The sequence below is a fragment of the Varanus komodoensis genome, unplaced genomic scaffold (assembly GCF_004798865.1).
Source record: "Varanus komodoensis strain SLA01 unplaced genomic scaffold, ASM479886v1 scaffold23, whole genome shotgun sequence".
NCBI lineage: Eukaryota > Metazoa > Chordata > Lepidosauria > Squamata > Varanidae > Varanus > Varanus komodoensis.
In genome coordinates, this window is record NW_025335627.1 from 17924788 (window position 1) to 17944377 (window position 19590).

The 19590-nt window shown below is 43.5% G+C and overlaps 1 protein-coding gene across 11 annotated transcripts in view; it reads right to left on the bottom strand.

Annotated features, from left to right (window-relative positions):
- The window catches only part of ADAM23 (ADAM metallopeptidase domain 23), a 193302-nt gene that overhangs the window by 115404 nt on the left and 58308 nt on the right, over positions 1 to 19590 (bottom strand). For all 11 annotated transcript variants that reach the window (XR_006414921.1, XM_044432108.1, XM_044432104.1 and 8 more), the window contains exons 9-12: positions 19089 to 19154; positions 17987 to 18058; positions 7763 to 7929; positions 1682 to 1766 (exon numbers count right to left, since the gene is read on the bottom strand). Coding sequence is in view for 10 of the 11 variants with exons in the window: in XM_044432108.1 (XP_044288043.1) it covers positions 1682 to 1766; positions 7763 to 7929; positions 17987 to 18058; positions 19089 to 19154 (390 nt within the window). In the remaining variant the exon portion in view is untranslated. The remainder of the gene's footprint in view (positions 1 to 1681; positions 1767 to 7762; positions 7930 to 17986; positions 18059 to 19088; positions 19155 to 19590) is intronic.

Sequence of the window (19590 nt, forward strand, 5' to 3'; positions counted from 1 at the left end):
TTTCCCCATAAGGTTCAATGTAAATAAGGTTAATCCATTCTGTAAATATTTTTTGATCACAAAAATTTGAAACAAAGTAACAAAGTACAGTACAGTAGAGAACACTAACCTAGGTGGGGGGGGAGGTTATTTTTGGAGGGAGAGTCCATAATCATGCAATAGCGACCATGCTGGGGGGGAGAAGATGGGCGCAATCACGAGCGCGCTCATGTGGGGGGAGACAGGTATGATCACAGGTGTGCTCATGCAGGGGGGAGAAGGGCGCGATCGCAGGCACACTCGTGAGGGGGGAGACGGGTGTGATCGCGGGCATGCTCATGCGGGGGAGATGGGCATGATTACGATCGTGTTCGTGCAACAACATGGCTGCGATCGTGGTTGTCACCCAATCTGGAGTTCGTGAATTGAGGCAATCTTTCTCTGAAATTTATGCTCACGACCCAATCTGGTCGTGAACTGAGGTGTTCATGAGCCGAGGTACCACTGTATAAGACTTGATATTGAACTTTCTGACTGAAATCTAGTCAACAGCTTTGCAAATATCCACAACAGATTGTACTTACAGCATGCTAATTTGTTTATAATGCACTGATTCTAAAAAGTCCAACAATGTGAAATTTTTCTTCTGTGTTGTTTTGCTGAACAATAATATATAGAAAACCATTTTACATGCACCTAAACTGGAGAAAAGGCTGTCTGCAAGCTTCATTCAAATGTGTTCTATTTAATTAACATTAAAAGAAATGAGCAAATCATCTTCAGACAACTGTATTTCATATATTTCCAGATATCAATTAACGAGAATTGGAAAAAAAGTGTAAGAAACTTTTTTTGAAAGTTATATGATGAGGGAACTATTTCATTAGCAGTAGTATTTCTGTATCACCTAACTGCCAAAGCTCTCTAGGCACTTTACAAAGGCACATAAAATACAGCAAACATGCAAAATAAAAATACAAACAATAAAACATAATCAAATTATACTGCAATTAAAACACATTTAAAACATAATTTGACAACTGCAATAACTAGCAGAAAACACAAAATAGGACAAGACCCAAAATTCCCCCTTTCCCAAAAAAAATTCCAGAAAACATTAAATTAAATTAAACATTAAATTTTTCCCCCTTCACTTAGAAAAATATTAAAATTTAATCTGCTTGTTAATTTGAGGATTGCCTCATTTCTCTCTTTGGTCCACTGATAAAATGAAATGACATTTCTTCCATCTACTTATTAAAAGTTTTTGTATATCATTCAGTCAGCCATAGGCTCTCTGAACATGACATGACATGAAGCAAATAAAAGGGGTCCATATACCTTCCCCTGGATGAAATCCACCTTTGAGTACAGTAGGAGTTTATATTTTCAAAAATGAAGGAGTCAACACTGCTCCTTTTCTTTGTCCCAGCAGCCTTAGTGGATCCATCTCATAACCCTAGCAGCCTAATGTGAAAGACTGCAGACCCCTCCTCTCCCATTACATTTTGTGATTCCATAAATGCAAACAATATGACCTCATCATCTAATCAGGATTTTTACTCCTTTGTCCCCACTATCCCTTCCTGCTTTTTGCAACATTTTGTTTGATAAAGAAATTTGGAGATCTCAGAAGCTTGCTTGTGATATTTAGTTGGCCTAATGAGGTACTGCAGAAATATGGACAAAAATGAAATATTACCTCATTTACTCCAACACCTCTAGCCACAGAACAAATTCCTCCAAAGTAACTCAGGCTACTCCTTTTGTAATGAAATGTCACATTCCTTAAGAACAAGATAAACAAAGCAATATTAAAAGCTCTGTCAACAGAAGCATAGGACATGTATAAATAATCAACATGTTATTTATCAACAATAATCAACAATGATCAACTTACTGTGATAAATTCCTTTTTTGCAGTAGATGGAGGACATTCTTGGAAGGCTGCTCCTACCACTCACTCTGTTAAGTTGAGCTATGCTGATTAGACTTACAAGTGCCTCTCTGTGAGAAGGAGCAACCTACTTCCAGTTGCAGGTATCAGAAAAATAAATAAATAAATAAATAAAAGCCAAAGAAGCTTGTGGAATGTGCAGAGGTTATCTCCAATTGAGACAGATGATAACTCTGAAACTCTCCTGACAGATGTCAAGGCTAGGAAGGTACAATTATATTGCCCCCATGGCAGATGCATATGCATCTAATGACAGGAGGAGTGCTGGTGATCTCTGCTGCATTTTCCTCTAGCCAGCCATTTGGGGCATCTACAGGTTTGTGGCATACTTTGAACACAGTAAAAGTGCCACAGGTTGCCTGCAAAGAACCCATATATAGCATGTTAAAAAAGGTGTTTTATAATAAGGTGAGTTGCTTGTAGCTTCAACCAGTTTATACTGTGATGTTCTACCCTGGGAGACCAGAGACTGAGAATGGGGTGGCCTTGAGAATGAATCTCCACTCCTGCAGGCTGGCTTCTGTGGCCACAACTGTGTCATGGAATCTCTGGATTGGTACACCCCTGGAGGTGCCTTGTGGTGTTCTATGCCAGAGAAGAGATGTTCAGATTGAGTGGATGTTTAGAGTGACTCTGATGTGGCATTTGTACCTTCTATCAGAGGAAAAGGGAGGAGCAACCATTGAAGGGATATGGAATATAATCTACCCCATGACATGAACCCTAAGCAGAATATCATGAGATCCAGAACTTGTACAAGAAATATCCAGAATTTGTACAGCAAATGTTTAGCCAAATGGATCATGAAAGAGGAACGAGTAAGGGGGAGGACCTGTTGTGGTCTCATATCATCCTGTAGGAATGGCTGCATATGCTGCAAAATGCAAACTCCTAGGAAAACAAAACAGATTCTCTGCAGGACACAAATGTGTGGGTTGCTGTCTCCTCCTTGTCCAAGCCCCCACCCCTTGCCAAATTGCTTACATGCCCTTGCAAATTCTAGCCAAAGCAAGAAATCTGAAGACAAGCAATCCCATGTCTTCTAGTTCCACAGTGGTTTTGCTCTGAACCAGCTCTGTCATGCTGCAAGATTATCAGCTGCTTTAATAACAGTTTTAGTAGTGCATGGGAATCAGCTATGTTTGTAAGCTACGGGTCTTCCATAATCAAATGCAGCGGTGGCTGGCAACTCCTCTATTCTGAACAAGTGTCAATCCTTGTGAACAATGATGTGGATCTGGATGACTCTGATATATATTACCAACTGTTCTTCCTCTATTTCACGCTTGAAGCTCTCCTTGTTAGAGGGGGTCATCTTGTGGTGAAGAAACAGAAAAACAAGAAAACTGTGTGTGTGTCTGTTTTTAAGAGAAGGAGAGAAAGATATAAAGAAAGTAAACGCTCTAAGGTTTACTAAAGTAAGAAACTGAAAAATATTGAGAGAATTAGGAGGACAGAGAACACAAGAACATAAGAGCCATTCTGGTCCATCTAGTTCAGCATTCTATTCACACAGGTGCCAACCAGCTTTCCATACCCCAAAAACAAGGCATCATAAATGCAGCAACACTGTTGATTCATGTTATCTACCAGCTGGTATACACAGGTATGCTGTTTCCCAAACTGGAGGTAGCATATGGCTATCAGGAATTATAGCTACTTATAGCCTTATCTTACATGAATTTGTCCAATGCCCTTTCAAAGCCATCCATATTGGTGGTCATCACTTCACCTTGTGGAAGTAAATTCCATAGTTTAACTATGCACTGTGTGAAGAAACATTTATTTTCATTTGCCCTGAATCTCCTACCATTCAATTTCATGGGATATTATTATGAGAGAGAGACAAATGTCTCCCTTTCTGCTTTGCATAATTTTGTACATTTCTATTATGTTTCCTCTACCTCACCTTTCTGTAATCTAGTCCTGAATCTTGTAGACTTTCCTGATAGCGGAGATGCTGCAACCCCAATTATATTAGTTGCCCTTTATGCACTTTTTCCAGCCCTATAATATCCTTTTTTAATGCAGCGACCAGAAATATGCAATGTATTCTAAGTGGCTGCACCACAGATTTGTATAAGAACAGTGTGATATTAGCAGTTTTATTTCAATTCCTTTTCTAAGTATGCCCAACAGCTGCCACAGAGTTGGTCAAGGTCTTCACTGAACTGCCCATCAACTTCACGATCTCTTCTTTGTCAGTAACCACTAGCTCAGATTCCTTCAGCATATATATGCAGCTGGGATTTTTTGCCTCAACATACAAAAAGAGTTCACTGAAGACATGTAAGAACAAGCTCTGTCCCAGATGAAGGCAAAGAACAAATGGGTTGGGAAAAGCCACAAAGAAAATAGCCTAGCCACCTATGGATGGATTAGTCAGTCACACTGTATCCTAACTTAAATATTCCTATCCTATCCATAAGTCCTATCTTGTGGTAAGAAAATCACACCTGACTGGGTGCCCAATTCCACCTGTACCTCAACTGGGGTAGCATGATACCTCTGTGTCATGACACTCCATTCCTGTGGCTTTCACTGGCCTGAGAATGGTGAGACTTATCAGATATCACTGGCATAAACTGGGAGTGGACCTGGTTGAGAGCAAATCGCCCTCTCCTTTTTCAGGAGCTTCATCAACTAGCAGATAGACCTTTGTGGAATCCATGGACAACTCTGAATTTTCTTCCATGCACTGGCAATCAGGCAGTGCAGCTGCAAAGATAGGAGCTCCCTCCCCCCACCCTTTTGTTTGATTTTGGTAGCAATGCTCCCTCTCAAAACCAAGTAAAATGAAAGATGAAGATAACAGGTTGTGAAGCAAAAGAATGATTAACAGAATGCTGAAGAGGACCAGCAGGAGAGCTAGTTAGGAACAAACCTGGAAGTAGGTTTCTCCCCAGCAAAAACCTAATCAGCACAGTCAGGACAAATGGAAGGGGAAACCTATTCAAGGGTATTCACTAACACTGCAGAGCAGTAAACCAAAGATTTTCCCATTCAGCAAACCTGCAAATGCTTGAAAGATCTCTATAAGATATGCCAATTCATGCTCATTTGATGCCCATACATATGGAAATCTTCAAAACTGATTCTATGGCAAGAGTCAATGGCTTCTATTCCCCTACTCTGATATGGAATGGATTCCTCTAAAGAGCTTCTGATTTGCAATGCAGGGATTAGGATATAGCATTTTGAAAGAAAAGGAATAATGCCTTCCCACACAAACCCAGATTGCCTCAAACCTTAGACCACTAGCCTTCCTGTGTATACTTCTTTTCTCTGCAATATAGGATTCTTACCACTAGAGGCAAATACTGTCAGGCTGTGCAATAGGCATCTTATATGCTTTGCTTTGCTTTGCTACCAGGATGCTTCTCTATTGGCTGTGGGTTTTATAGCCCAACCCCTCCCCCCATCCTATAGCACACACAAAGAAAAAAGAAAATGTGAAGTTAAGAGTTTTATACTAACAGTCACTAGCGATACTTTTATTTCTGCTACAGTTATACTATTGTACAAAGCTTTTTTATAACAAGATGGATTGCTAGACCCTGTAGGTCAGTACTGTTTCTTCTAGCATGGAGAAAATTGAATGGGGTGGCATATTGGCAGTAGGCATGGCTCTAATGAACTATGATTTTATTAAGTCATTTCTTTGGTTACTTGTAATCACTTCTGAAGAACTATAAAGCACTGTTTCAAATTAGTAATAAAGCACAGCTATTACTTAGTTTGAAAAATAATTCTACTATCATCTTTAGATTGAAACTGATTGCTGATTAGGATAAATGCTATGCGCTGTCCCAGAATTTTTCTCTTTTTAAGTATATCAAATCTTAGGACAAGTCTGTATAGCTCAAAATTCATATGTCACATTGTGAACATTCACAACATTCATCCTTGCATTTTACTATCTTTGCACTTTTTGCTGTTCTTCAAACATGCAATCTTAAATGTTCCATATTTGTACTAATACTTACTCTCCATTTCCATACATAGTTGATTTCGTTCAAGAGAAGGAAACCACTTTTGGTTTAGGGTCTGGAGCACTCCCACAGAATAAGCTTGTAGGCCAAATGAAATCAGAGGGGTGGGGCCTCACTCCCAAAGCCATTCTCCTGTCCCATGATGTCATCTTCCCATCCCACTCACTTGTATTCAAAAACCATTTTTCAGAAATAATTTTCCTCCATAGCTCCCTCTGGACAGAAAAAGGGGGCTGGGGCTTGCAGGATCTGGCTTCTACAAACCTGAGCTACTTTGCACTGTTCCTTCCTGTACCACTCCCATACCACCTGGCACAGGAAGTGACTCAACAGAGCCTTGCTCCTTCCTGTATTGACTGGGCTCCAATCAGGACATTAGTGCTGAATGTGGTGCAGGAGACTCACAAACTTCTCTCTGATTGGAAATAACACAGGGATTCCCCTTTGTGAGTCTTGCCCTCAGGAGAGAGTATAGGGAAGAAAAAGGGAGAGGCCCAAAAAGGATGCCAAGGGGTAAACATTGACATATGGGGATGAAGGAAATCACAGAGATAATTGCTAGACAAATGTACTCAGATTTAACCACAGACCCAATTTGCTGATCCTTGTCTCCGGACCTCTGGCTACACAGTGTAGACCAGAGGTCCTCAAACTTTTTCAATAGGGGGCCAGCAGAAAGGTGGCGGCTACACACATGGGCCAGTGGGGGCGGGCTGGGCACGTGGGCTGGTGAGGCGTTGTTGGGTGCACACAAGGTGGCATTGGGCGTGTGCGGCAGCAGCTCGCTCAGTTCAGAGATTTCCCAGTGAGTTCAAAATCATCTCTGAGAGAGCAAGCCACTGCCTCCAGCCCGAACTGCAAGGCAGAGGCAAGTGTACATGCTCAGGGGAGGCAGGCGGTGGCTTGCTCGCTCAGAGATGGTTTTGAACTTGCTGGGAGATCTCCCAACGAGTCCAAAACCATCTCCAAGTGAGCAAGCCACCACCTCCAGCCCGTGCAGCTAGCACACGCGTGGGCGGTGAACAGCAGCACAGGCCGGATGGATGGCCATGGCGGGCCGGATCCGTCCCGCAGGCAACAGTTTGAGGACCCATGGTGCAGACCATCAAAACTCAGTATCATCTTGCACCTTCAGAATTATTTCCTGATATCTCCTTTAAAATCTCTTTAAAGAGATTCATAAATAATCTCTTTAAATAAAATAAATCCAGAAGATTACTACATTCTGAAGTTTAGCTCTAATACTTCTTTGTATTTTTATAATTACTGTAATGAAATAACTAAGGAAACAATCAAATCAAGATGCCTCTAAGTCTCTGAACTTGGAGGATTGCAGGCGTTCCACACAGAGCAGGGGGAATGGTAAAAGTGATTGTCTTCTCTCCACTCTGCATTTCTGCTACACAGACATTTTCAGCTATATCTGACAGGAGTATCTTGATTTTCAGCCATTTAACAAGGAACATCTTGGAGATTAAGGGAAGGAGACTGGGGTGCTATCAGATTATGTCTTACTTGGGCAGCCCCACTCCCCCTCTGCAACCCTGCCTACTTTACCCCTCCTCTGAGATCACCCCTACTCCATCACAGTCAGCATGGTTCTTTCCACACTGGCTTCAAGGGGGCAGGAGAGGAGCTCCAATTCCTAGCTCCAAAGTCAGGGTTGGGGATCCAAATGACCTTATGACCCCTCAGATGATGTCTAAGGGCTAGAGGTTCACTCCTTAACATCAGCAAAGTATCTACTTATACCACAATGAATAAACCAAAATAAAAAAACAAAAATGAGAGCATGAAGGATAAAACTACATGAAAAACAGATCACAATACATACGACAGAAGGTGTACAGCATCCGCATGCTGTCTGATGAAATGCTGTCGATATTTGGAAAAATCATGAAGCATCTGCCTTGGGTCAGGACGAACATTTATACGATCTCTGTCTGACCAGGTTTCAACAGCAACCAAAACAACCCTGGTGTTCAATTGCTCTTTGTAGATCTGTGGGCAAAGACAGGACAGGCACAGGAGTAGAACACTGGGTCAAACATGCACAATTAGCCAATCAGTCAGTGGAAGAACAAGGGGGATAAAGCAGGAGGGAAACATTGGTAAATAATGAGCCAATATGCCTCTAATTTTCCTAAAAACCAATATTCCATCAAGATAACATTAATCCAGTATTATAAAACATCAGGTTAAATTGTTACTGTTGTAAGTGTAGATCATTAGACAATGATGTTTCCTCACTGTAACTACATGCACCTCACAATCTATATTGTGAGGTGTTCCACTGCATTGGTGAGGGTCTGTATCAATGAGGATTCCAACAGTCAAGGCAGCATGTAGATTCTACCTCAAATTGCCAGAGAAGACAATTTGATTGTGATGTACACTTTCCCTCAGCAACTTCCCTATTTGATTGTGATGTACACTTTCCCTCAGCAACTTCAGGTATGAGCAGAGGAAGAAGAGTGAAGGCTTACTTGTCTGTTGCTCGGTCCACTACTATTACTTTGTTCAGAAAAAGTTCTTGGCAGAGTACTCAACTAAGCCATGGTACAAACAGCAGAAACAGGGCAGTAAGCTTAGGCTAAAGGGTAGAAGTACAGCAGTGTTCCTTCAAGCCTACCCAATGCTATCGTCTCCTTCAGAATTGTGGAAGGAGCCCTACTCCAAAATGTGCAAGAGAGAAATAGCGTTGAACTTGCAGGAGCTAAAGCAATAGTTTGCATGCTTTACACACCAGACCAGCCTCCTCCCAGGTCTGTTGCCACTCTGTGCCCTCACCCACTACATAAGGGTAGGGAGAATGAGAAAGGAATGATTCCAAGTGTTTTGTGAGGTACACTTATCATATATTTATGCATGCCCCTCTATGTGTGGAATATGTGAAGGAAAGATTCCTGCCCCCAATTTTCCAGCAGGTCCCCATTTGTTTGCATTTAAAAATAAGATTTCTCCAGTTTCACAACTTTACATGTATCCCACGTCATTGATTTATATAATGCATTTTTTTTCCTCTTGTGAGGAAGCAGACATAGCTCCATTTTAATAACAACGACCCCCTGTGAGGTAGCTTAGGCTAAGGGTGAATGACTGGCCCAAAGCAGTGAAAGGCAACAAGTAAACTGAAGAAAAAAAAAAGACACCTTCTTATGTAGTTAAGCAGTGCCCTCTAGAGAATTCCTAAAGCTGGCATCATGCAGAAAAACCAAGTATTAAGCTCATTTTGTGTAGTGTTCATCTGGAACTAGCCAGCTCTTTCATAATTCAAGTGTAGGGTCATAAGGAAGGTGGCCAAACATTGAGCAATTTTCTGCTTTTCTGGCTAGACCACAGAAATCAGAAATGGAAAGCACTGCATTATCGATCAGAATAGCAGTCAACTACTGCTAAATGGATAGCTTTTACTGTACTCAGATTTCCATAAATGTGTTTGCTCACTCCTTGTTGTCTTATAACATTTAATCAAGAAGCCAAGAGGCTTTCTCTCATACCATTCTCTTTGCAAGGAACATTTCATATATTCTCAAAGCCAAGATTCTAAAGCAGACAAAATGTACACAGCTAAGTTAGATTTTAATTTTTTTTTAGAAATCTCTTTTCTTCTCTCTCTGTGCAAAATGTGTGTACATATTTGTGTGAATGGTTGTGTGTGTGAGCATGCCCACATGCATAATTGCTGCTTTCCCTTGTTTCCTCCTGCATTCCAAAAATAAACTCCTTTTTATATTTGTGCATTGTGCTTTCATTGATTTAAAAGGAAACTTCTTCACAAATCTTCCTTATTGGCAGTACAGTACAGTAACAAACCTACTGCCAGTGTCTTAAGCACTTTTCACAATGTTTTTATTAACTCTTGAGTGTCAGGGCTTTGGCAAGAAAATTCAATGCATCTTTCTTTTCATTTTCTTCTAGAACTAGGCTGAAGGGAGGACTCCTTGACCACAAGGTATTCCATATTTGCCCTCCCGCTCCCTGAGATCGGTAGCAGAGGCCCTCCTCCGGGAACCCTCCATGAAAGACATTGGGAGGCAAAGTACCCGGAGGAGGGCTTTCTCTGCGGTGGCATCCCGCCTATGGAATGCGCTCCCCAGAGAGGTCGTTATTTGTTTTTCGGTGCCAGGCTAAGACCTTTTTATTTCAACAATATTTTAATAACTTTTAATATTAGCTATATATGTTTTAATCTGCAGCCAGGGTGGATCTGGAATTTATTTGTATTATGTTTTATTCTACTCTTTTTATTTATTTATGTAAGCCATCCTGAGTCCCTGCAAAAGGATGGCATATAAATATTCTAAATAAATAAATAATAAATAAGGTGTAGAATACTCCAAATGGTTGGACAGGCAAAGATGCATCAAATGATTCAACCTAATTGGTGGCAGCCTATTGTACTACTTTTGTGGGGGGAAGACCATTGTCAAGAAAGGCTCCGCAGTAATCATCTGGAAGATCTAAATCATTCTCCTTAAGTCTTAAAAAATTATTTGAACTTCTGTAAACTTTGGGATCTCCCGCTTGTTTGTAGATAAAGCTCTTATGGCTATATCCGAGTTTGCATTCAAAGAACTGAGTTTGGTGCTAATGTGCATCAGCTCTTGATCCCTACAGGTTTCATGCAGTAGCATAATTCCACTAGCACAAATGAGGGTGCACTAACAGAAAAGGCAGGTTGCTTACCTGTAACTGTCATTTTTCGAGTGGCCATATGTGCATCACACATATGGGTACTGCGCCTGCGCAGTGCCTAAGGCCGGAAAGATTGCAAAGCTAACGGTTTTTGGCGGGAAACTCTGCTCCCCTCCCCCACAATGCTATAAATAGAGCAGAGTGTCCGCCATTTTCTCAGTCTTTAGAAGACCGAACGTTCACCTCCCCTTGGAAGAGGGATATATAGCATTGAATTCGTCAGGGACCATGACAGTCAAATGAAACATGGTACCGACAGAAGATCCACTCACTGACACCGAGCGGGGCCGGCATATATCAGTTTTGTGAATGCACAGATGGTCACTCGAAGAACAACAGTCATAGGTAAGCAACCTGCCTTTCTTCATCATGGCCTCTGTGCATCACACATATGGATGATTAACAAGCTTACCACAATCGGAGGAGGACAGTGTCATCATTGAAGAATGGTGGAGAGAACTGCTCTACTGAAGGAGCAATGCTGTCTGGCACGCACATCAAGGCGATAATGCCTGGCAAAAGTGCACGGGGCAGCCCAAATTGCAGCTTTGCATATGTCCTGTACTGGAATTCCCGCAGCAAAGGCAGAAGAAGCTGCTACTTCTCTGGTGAAGTGACCCCTTGGAACAACAAGTAAGTCCATCTTGGCAAGTTGGTATGCCAGCACTATCGTTTGCACAATCCATTTTGAAAGTCTCTGTGAAGTTATAGGAGAGCCCTTGTCCTGCTCTGAATACTGCACAAAAAGATGATTAGACTGCCGAAAGGATTCCGCACGTGATCTATAAAAGGCTAAGCAACGACGTACATCAAGTGTATGTAGGGACCTTTCAATCAGGTTCGATGGCGATGGAAAGAAAGCAGGGAAAACAATGTCCTGATTAATGTGAAACGGCATGGCCACTTTAGGCAAAAACGTCAGTTCCATACGAAGAACCACCTTCTCCTTATGGAAGCTCAAATAAGAAGGATCTACTCGGAACGCACGAAGTTCACTAGCTCTCCGGGCCAAAGTAACAGCTACGAGGAAGGCAGTCTTCTAAGGCAAGAGATGTAAGTCAATAGTTGCCAGAGGTTCGAATGGGGCTCTGGTGAGAGCCTGAAGTACAACGGAGAGACTCCAAGTCAGCATAACAGGATGAATTGTTGGTTGAAGATTCTGCAGCCCTTTGATGAATCTTCTAATGATTGGTTGTGAGAAAACTGACGAACCTTGGATCACTCCACGGTAATGAGAGATCGCCGCTGTGTAAACCTTTATATATGAAGGTTTAAGTTCCGAGCGATGCAGCTCAAAAAGGAACTGCAAGATGTTTTCAACAGATGCCGACAGAGAAGCAAACGAGTTGGACTCTGCAAAAGAGGAGAACTGACGCTACTTCGCTGCATAGGATCTGCACATTGATGGTCTTAGAGCAGATTCGAGAATGTGTTGTATATCTGGATCGAGAGAATTCAATCCCAAGGCAAAGTCTGTCTCTTCTGAGCGAACGAATGGTGTCTCAGTTTTGTAGCTGGAAAGTCGAGGCGAATGGGTCGCTGTCGATACCGAGTCGGTAGCATGGGTCATTGGATTCATCAAGCTGTGAGGCTCAATGAAATTAAATCTGGATGACGAACAGCTCCATCCTGTTGTGTTATCAGATGAGGCATGGATGGTAGACAGAGAAAGTTGTTGTTGGACAGACGGAGGAGGGTGGAGAAGCACGCTTGACAGGGCCACCAGGGTGTGATCAGAATACCCGTGGCGTTGTCATGGATGATCTTTGCTATGACCTTCGTAATCAGAGGAATCGGAGGGAAAGCGTAAAAGTTGATGTTAGACCACAGAACCATGAGGGTGTCCCCCATTGATCCCAGTCCGACGCCCACCCTGGAACAGAACGCTTCGCATACCCTGTTCTCATGGGTAGCAAACAAGTCCATGTCTGGATGTCCCCAGCGTCAAAAAAGTTGATTGCAAACTTGTCGATCCAACTCCCACTCATGGGTCATTGACATTTGCCTGCTCAAAACGTCTACTTCCTCGTTGTCAGTACCAGTGAGGTGAACCGCCAGAAGGGTTGTTTCTTGGAATGCACCAGTCACAAATCTTCATCAACAATCGAGCTAGGGGCACGGATTTCGTTCCCCCCTGCTTGTTCACATAGAACACAGCGACCATCTTGTCTGATGCGACCTGCACTACGTGCCGCCGTACAGTGTCCTCAAATGATTGAAGAGCTTTGAAAATCGCCAGAAGCTTGAGGTAGTTGATGTGCCTGGCTGATTCCTGTCAATCCCAAGTGTCTTGCACTTGAAATCCTGCACATACAGCACCCCAACCAATCAGAGATGCATTGGTATAAAGAGCCAGAGTACGATGAGGTGGTCGGAACAGAACACCTACATTCAGATTGTCCGAGACTGACCACCATTCTAGCGTGTGTAGGACAGACAGCGGAAGGCGAATAGGCTTGGTGGGCGAGTCCCGTTGTGGATGAAACAACTTGTTGAAATGCAGCTGAAGTGGTCGTAGTTGAAGTCTGGCGTGAGGAACGATGGACACTGAAGCGGCCATGTGACCCAGAAGCTTCGGATCCATGAGAAAACTGTCTTGACGGGCCAGAGGAAGAAATGCTCTCGCAAGAGTGGAGCTGAGACACGCTCCAATGAAGTCGATCACCTGCAAGGGGACAAGGGATGATTTTTTGCAATTAATACACAATCCCAGATTGTCCAACAAGGAACAAGTTATGTCCGCAGCTGATAGAAGATCTTCCCGAGTCTGGGAAACCAGCAACCAGTCATCCAAGTAAGGGTATACCTGAATACCCTGGAGCCGGAGGTGTGCACAAACGGGGGCCATGCATTTAGTGAAGACCCTAGGAGCAGTGGCCAAGCCAAATGGGAGGACATTAAATTCAAGTATGTCGAAACCGACAGCGAAACGTAGGAGACGCCTATGGCCGGGATGAATTGAAATATGAAAGTAGGCATCTCTTAAGTCCAGGGAGGCGAACCAATCCTCTCTCCTCAGCAACGGAAGGATATTCTGAAGGGTGGTCATCCAAAATTTCTTAGGTTTGATAAACCTATTAATGTCTCTTAAGTCCAGGATTGGACGGAGACCACCATCCCGTTTAGGAACAGTAAAATATCTTGAATAGAACCCATGAAGTCCCTCACAGTGTGAAACCTGTTGGATCGCTCCTTTACGAAGTAGTTGGATAACTTCGTCCACTAGCACTGGTGAGGAACGGTGTCGAATTCTATTCTGTATCCGAGCTGGATGATGGATAAAACCCACCTATCAGATGTGATGGATCCCCAAACGGGAGAGGGGAGGGTGGCAGCAGGAGGAGAGGAGAGGAGAGGTTCGCCAAACCCTTCAGTGTTGGCGTTTGTCAGAATCATAGCGACGGCGACCTGCTGGAACCACTGTTGCTTGAGTTGCTTCCGACGCTGCTGATGTTGCTGGTATTGTTGCCTCCCTGGGAATTGGGAAAATTGCTGGGGCCAGTACGAAGGACGAGACCACGACCACTTACATCTCGGCTGGGAAGGAAGCTCCATCCAATGCGCAGTCATCCTTGACTCATGAATAGACTTGAGTTTGTGGTCTGTCCTGGAGTGGAAAAGGCCGGAACCGTCAAATGGCATTTCCTCGATTCGAAGCTTCATCTCATAGGGGAAATTGCAAATCCGCAGCCATGCATGCCGGCAGAGGGAGACGGCATCGACCAGAGTCCTGGAGTTGGAGTCCACGTGATGTCTCGCTGCTGACAGTTGTTGTATTGAGACCTGCATGGCCTCCTTGATGAAGACCCTGGCTAGGTCCCTTCGCTGGTCAGGTATCGAAGCGATGACATTCTCAAGCTTTTGCATGAGGAAATACTGATTACTGGCCATATGTGGAGACCGAGTCCAGAGGCCACAAAGACTCAACGCACCAACATATCTATTTTCTGTCCCTCTTTATCCCGGGGAGCGGTGTGGCCTCGCAACTCTCTTTCAGATGATGCAGGAGGAATGGTATATCCTGCTCCCGAACCCGGTACATCGCCTCGTACCTCCTCAATGTCGGTTGCAGTTGAGCAGGCAAGTCCCAAGGCTGCACCATAGCCTGGCGTAGTGTGGTAATCAGCGGCAGGATAATAGCTGCTGATTGCTCGCCTCTGACAATGTCATAGAACTTGTCTGTGCTGGGATTGATCCGGTGTTGTGCTTCGATCTCCAGAGAACAAACAAGCCTAGCCATCAGCTCCCTGAAGGTGACGTGGGGTTCCTCAGGCGATCCCAGACCCTGAGTGGTGATGGCTACGTCAGGGGAAGTAGAATCTGCTTCAGAGTCATCCGATTCATACCCATACTGCATAAGGCCACTAGAGAATGAATCCCTTGGAGAGGTGAGATGCCCTGACCTCCATGGTCTGGAGGTAGACGGGTCTCCCCTCGGTACTGGAGAACGAGCTGATGGGTAATAAGCAAACGATGAATATTCATCCCAACCGCCGTGGTGAGTGGAATAGCAGGGATGGTTCCATTCTTCCAATGGCTGTTCCAGAGAATGACATCAGTGCCTATGTTGGGATGCAACTGGTCCCGGTTGCGGTATCGGAGTTGGGGAACGTGCCGTAGGTGGTGAATCATGAATCTCACCATCTGAAATTGATTCGTGAAGTGGCACGTCGGGTCGCTCAGGAGATGAGTGCTCCGAGCGAATGACCCGTCTAGGGGACCCTGGAGCCGTCACCTGCATAGCAATTTGCAGGGAAGGGCCCGTTGGCGTCGGTACCATCGCGGCCATCAGGATCGATGGTGCAGACGATCCCGAATCACAGCGCCGACCCTGATCTGGCTTCTTAGGCTTATGAGCCATCTTATCCATCTTCTCCTTCCTCAGCTTCTTATGGCTGGAGGATTTATCGGACCCTCCATGCTTCCTTTTCTCCTTTTTCTTGTGAGGAGAAGAAGGAGGTTGCTGGGTCTCGACAACCTGGGCACCATCAGCCGATGGGCGCTGAGGTGTGGCAGAAGCTGAAGCCGAAACAGTCTTAGCAGCCAGTTGGTCAGACTGCATTAGGGCCTGGTCCCAAAGCATTTTACGCAGGTGTTTTTCACGATTCTTCCTCGCCTGCTTTGTGAAGGCCTGACAATGGCTGCACTTATCTGTCCTGTGCCCCTCGCCAAGGCAAAGGAGGCACAGATCATGTGGGTCAGCTGGCGACATTTTTGACCCACACTGGGAACATTTACGAAAGACCGTTCGCTGCGCCATCAGAAAAGGAAATAATGAGATGATAGTAAAGAGGGTAAGATAATATTTTGGGGGGGGGGTTTTGTTTTTGTTTTTAGATAGGAGAGTAGGAAGAACTCGAACGGGAAGAGTAACTTGGAAATTGAATAGAACACTAACTAGTAACAAGAAAGGTTAACAATAAGAGCAATACTATACGATACGAACGAGAGAGAAAAGGCTCGAGGCACAGCGAACAGCGGTCGCAAAAGACTGAGAAAATGGCGGACACTCTGCTCTATTTATAGCATTATGGGGGAGGGGAGGGGAGTTTCCCGCCAAAAACCATTAGCTTTGCAATCTTTCCGGCCTTAGGCATTGCGCAGGCATAGCACCCATATATGTGATGCACAGAGGCCATGATGAAGAAACAGGTTTTAAGCTATGCACTAGGGGAGAATCCAAATAAAATTGGGCTTGGGACTATATTATCTTAGAGAGTGTCTTACTCCGTACATTCCTGCCTGTTGTTTAAGATCATCAATGAAGGCCCTCCTACAGGTTCCTCTCCCTAAGGAGCTTAAGGTGAAGGTTGCAAGGAGAAGAACCTTTTCTGTGGTGGCACACCCATTGTGGAATGCCCTGTCATTTGAGATTTGTCAAGCACCTACTCTTCTGAGTTTATGTGCTGAATGAAAACGTTTCTTTTTCTATGCATCTATGGCACTAGTTAGACCAGGGGTCCTCAAACTTTTTCAACAGGAGGCCTGTTGAAACGTGCCAGCGGTGAGCTGATGGGGGGAAGCAGGCTGGTGAGGGGGTGTGGGGCATGGGTGCACGTGTGGAGAGGGCGGGGGCGCACAATGAGGGAGCGGTGTGCGTGCGCACAGATCATTTTGGACTTGCTCGGAGAAAACTATCTCCCTGAGCGTAAGCCCTGTCTCACCATGCGCATGCATGCACAGGCCTGTACAGTCCAAAACCTCTAAGGCAGGCCAGTTAAATGGCCATGGCGGGCTGGATCCAGCCCATGGGCTGTAGTTTGAGGACCATGAGCTAGACCATCCATATTAACAGTACTGATTTAATTTATTAATTTTATTAATTTTGCATAATAGGATGGCATACAAAAGCTTTAATACATTTATAAATAAATAAATATGTTTTGCCTGGTTATATATACTTTGTTTTATCTTATTTATTATAATATTTTAACTGTATTATTTTATTTAATGTTATTATTGACATAATGTTATTATTGACACTTTTATTGTAATGGTGGCCAAGAGCACATGATGCTAATGGATGACTTTTATACAAATTTAATAAATAAATATTTAATCTGCCTGCAGATTTCAGATTCATAAACTGATCCTCTGCAACAGGGGTCCTCAAACTTTTTCAATAGGGGACCAATAGAAAGGCGGCAGCAAAACACTTGGGCCAGTGTGCGCGCAAGGTACTGCTGGGCGTGCACGGCGGCGGCTCGCTCAACTCAGAGATCTCCCAGCGAATTCAAAACCATCTCTGAGCAAGCAAGCCACCGCCTCCAGCCTGTGCTGCAAGGCAGCGGTGAGCATGCATGCGCGGGAAGGCAGGCGGCGGCTTGCTCACTCGGAGATGGTTTTGAACTCACTGGGAGATCTCCCAACGAGTCTAAAACCATCTCTGAGTGAGCAAGACACCACGTTCCCCCCCACACACTGCAGTGGTGAGCATGCGCGTACGGGAGGCAGGCAGTGGTGGCTTGCTTGCTCAGAGACCATCTCCAAGCGAGTGAGCCACCACCTCCCTGCACGCACAGCAAGCGCAAGTGTGGGCAGCGAATGGCAGTGCAGGCCAGATGGATGACCATGGCGGACCAGATCTGTCCCACAGGCCGTAGTTTGAGGATCCATGCTCTACAACTTGTACAACCATTTGCTCAATGGAAAAGGCAATGATAAATCTTCTTGCACAGCTATTTCTTCCACTTCGTTCTCTGTTGGTCAATTAAGTAAATGTTGTTTAATGAATTACTGGATTCCTTTTCACAGAATATGCAAGCAACATTCTAAAACTATCATTCTCCATCACTTCTTTTTTTCATTCCTGTGTCTACTTAATCAAATGTTGAACAATACTAAGTGTATTGTTACTTACAGCATCCACAAGGTTTACCACAGATTTCGCAAAGTTGTTTGTATAAGCGTGGGATGATCGATGCTTTTTGAACTGGAAGAAAAATGTTAGGTCATAATACAATCAAGTGATTTCTTATTAATTATCACCAGTAATGTTAAAGACCACTGAGTCACTCTGCAAATAATATTTTCTTTTTGAACTGCTCACATTTATGCAGCCTATAAGCATTGATTTCATGGTTAATCACACAAAGTGATGGGTAGGTAATTTAAAAGAACATGTGTATCTTTAAATATTAAAGAGTTTTACATCACAAGATTTATGTGAATTATTACCCCCTCCCAAAAGGAAGCTACCACTGAGCACTGCCAAAACATTACACCTCCAACACTTGGGAACACTGGTCTAAATGAGTAGCTTCCCTATCTTGAGAGAAGCACTATACTCCAGTGTTTTCTTTTCCAATTGCCTGTGGAAATGTAATGTTGGGTTGCCATCTTTCCCAGGTAACTTTCTTGTGTCTATTTAACAATGGACGGAAAGAAATTAACTTGGACACACCATGTGTATGTTTTATCAAATCTCCCACTGAGGATCCCTCAGCAGTACAGAGTGACTTGGTTTATGTGTACTTAAACCCTGTTTTGCTGAGCACATGCTGGAGTGAGTGTGCTGCTTCATTTTTGCTTTCTGTAAACAGCCTACAGGTTGTGAGCATAGTGTAGGAACCAAGCGTGCTGACTTATTCAGGGGTTGAATAACCCAGTAGCTAAGTCATGGGTTGTTGTAGGTTTGTTTAGCCCTTAGTAACTTGATTTTGTACTTCACACTCACAACCTATAAATGGGCTGATCATAGGGTGACATGAAATGGAAGTGAGGAGCACGCCAGAGGGAGCTCAATCACTCCCAGTCATGCACAGCAAATTCTGCGTTAATTAACCAATGATTTGATGTTATGCACAAAGTGGCCCAGTTTCTATTAGTAAATGCTACACAATTATCAAGTTGTATCAGCAAATGACATGCAAATTTATTGACAGTTTATAAAAAAGAAAAGGTTGAATTACTAGAGTTTCTCTAAATTTTGGTAATTACATAACTCAAAACTATCAACTTACCATTTTATGGTCATTAACGATCATGAGCTCCAAGTACTTCGTTTCTTCAAATATGCCACGTAGTGTCTATAAGATTTTAAAGGTACAGTTGGAGTTTTTGCAATGAATTTGGAGTTGTTCTATCATTTCTCACGGCATACTGTACAATGTACTTGAATCTATTCTCATTTAAACTGGTTAAAGGCTTAACAGTGATTAGATTACAGCAAATGTGCTATATCATTAATTAATTTCACTGACTATGTTTTTGTCTGCTATTATCTATTATCATTTTCTAGATTATATTTATGTCAACTGATAAGATTCACACTGAAAATACAAGAGGGGACATGGTTTAGTAGGAGAATTCATTTTTTATTGGGCACTCCCAAACTTAACCTCTGCCATTTCCAGATAGAAAGATCTTGGATAGCAGTGGTGGGAGAGAGCTCTGTGTGAGAAAATAGACAAGTAGTACTGCTGACTGGGCTAAACTAGTGTTGGTTTGCAGTATAAGATGCAG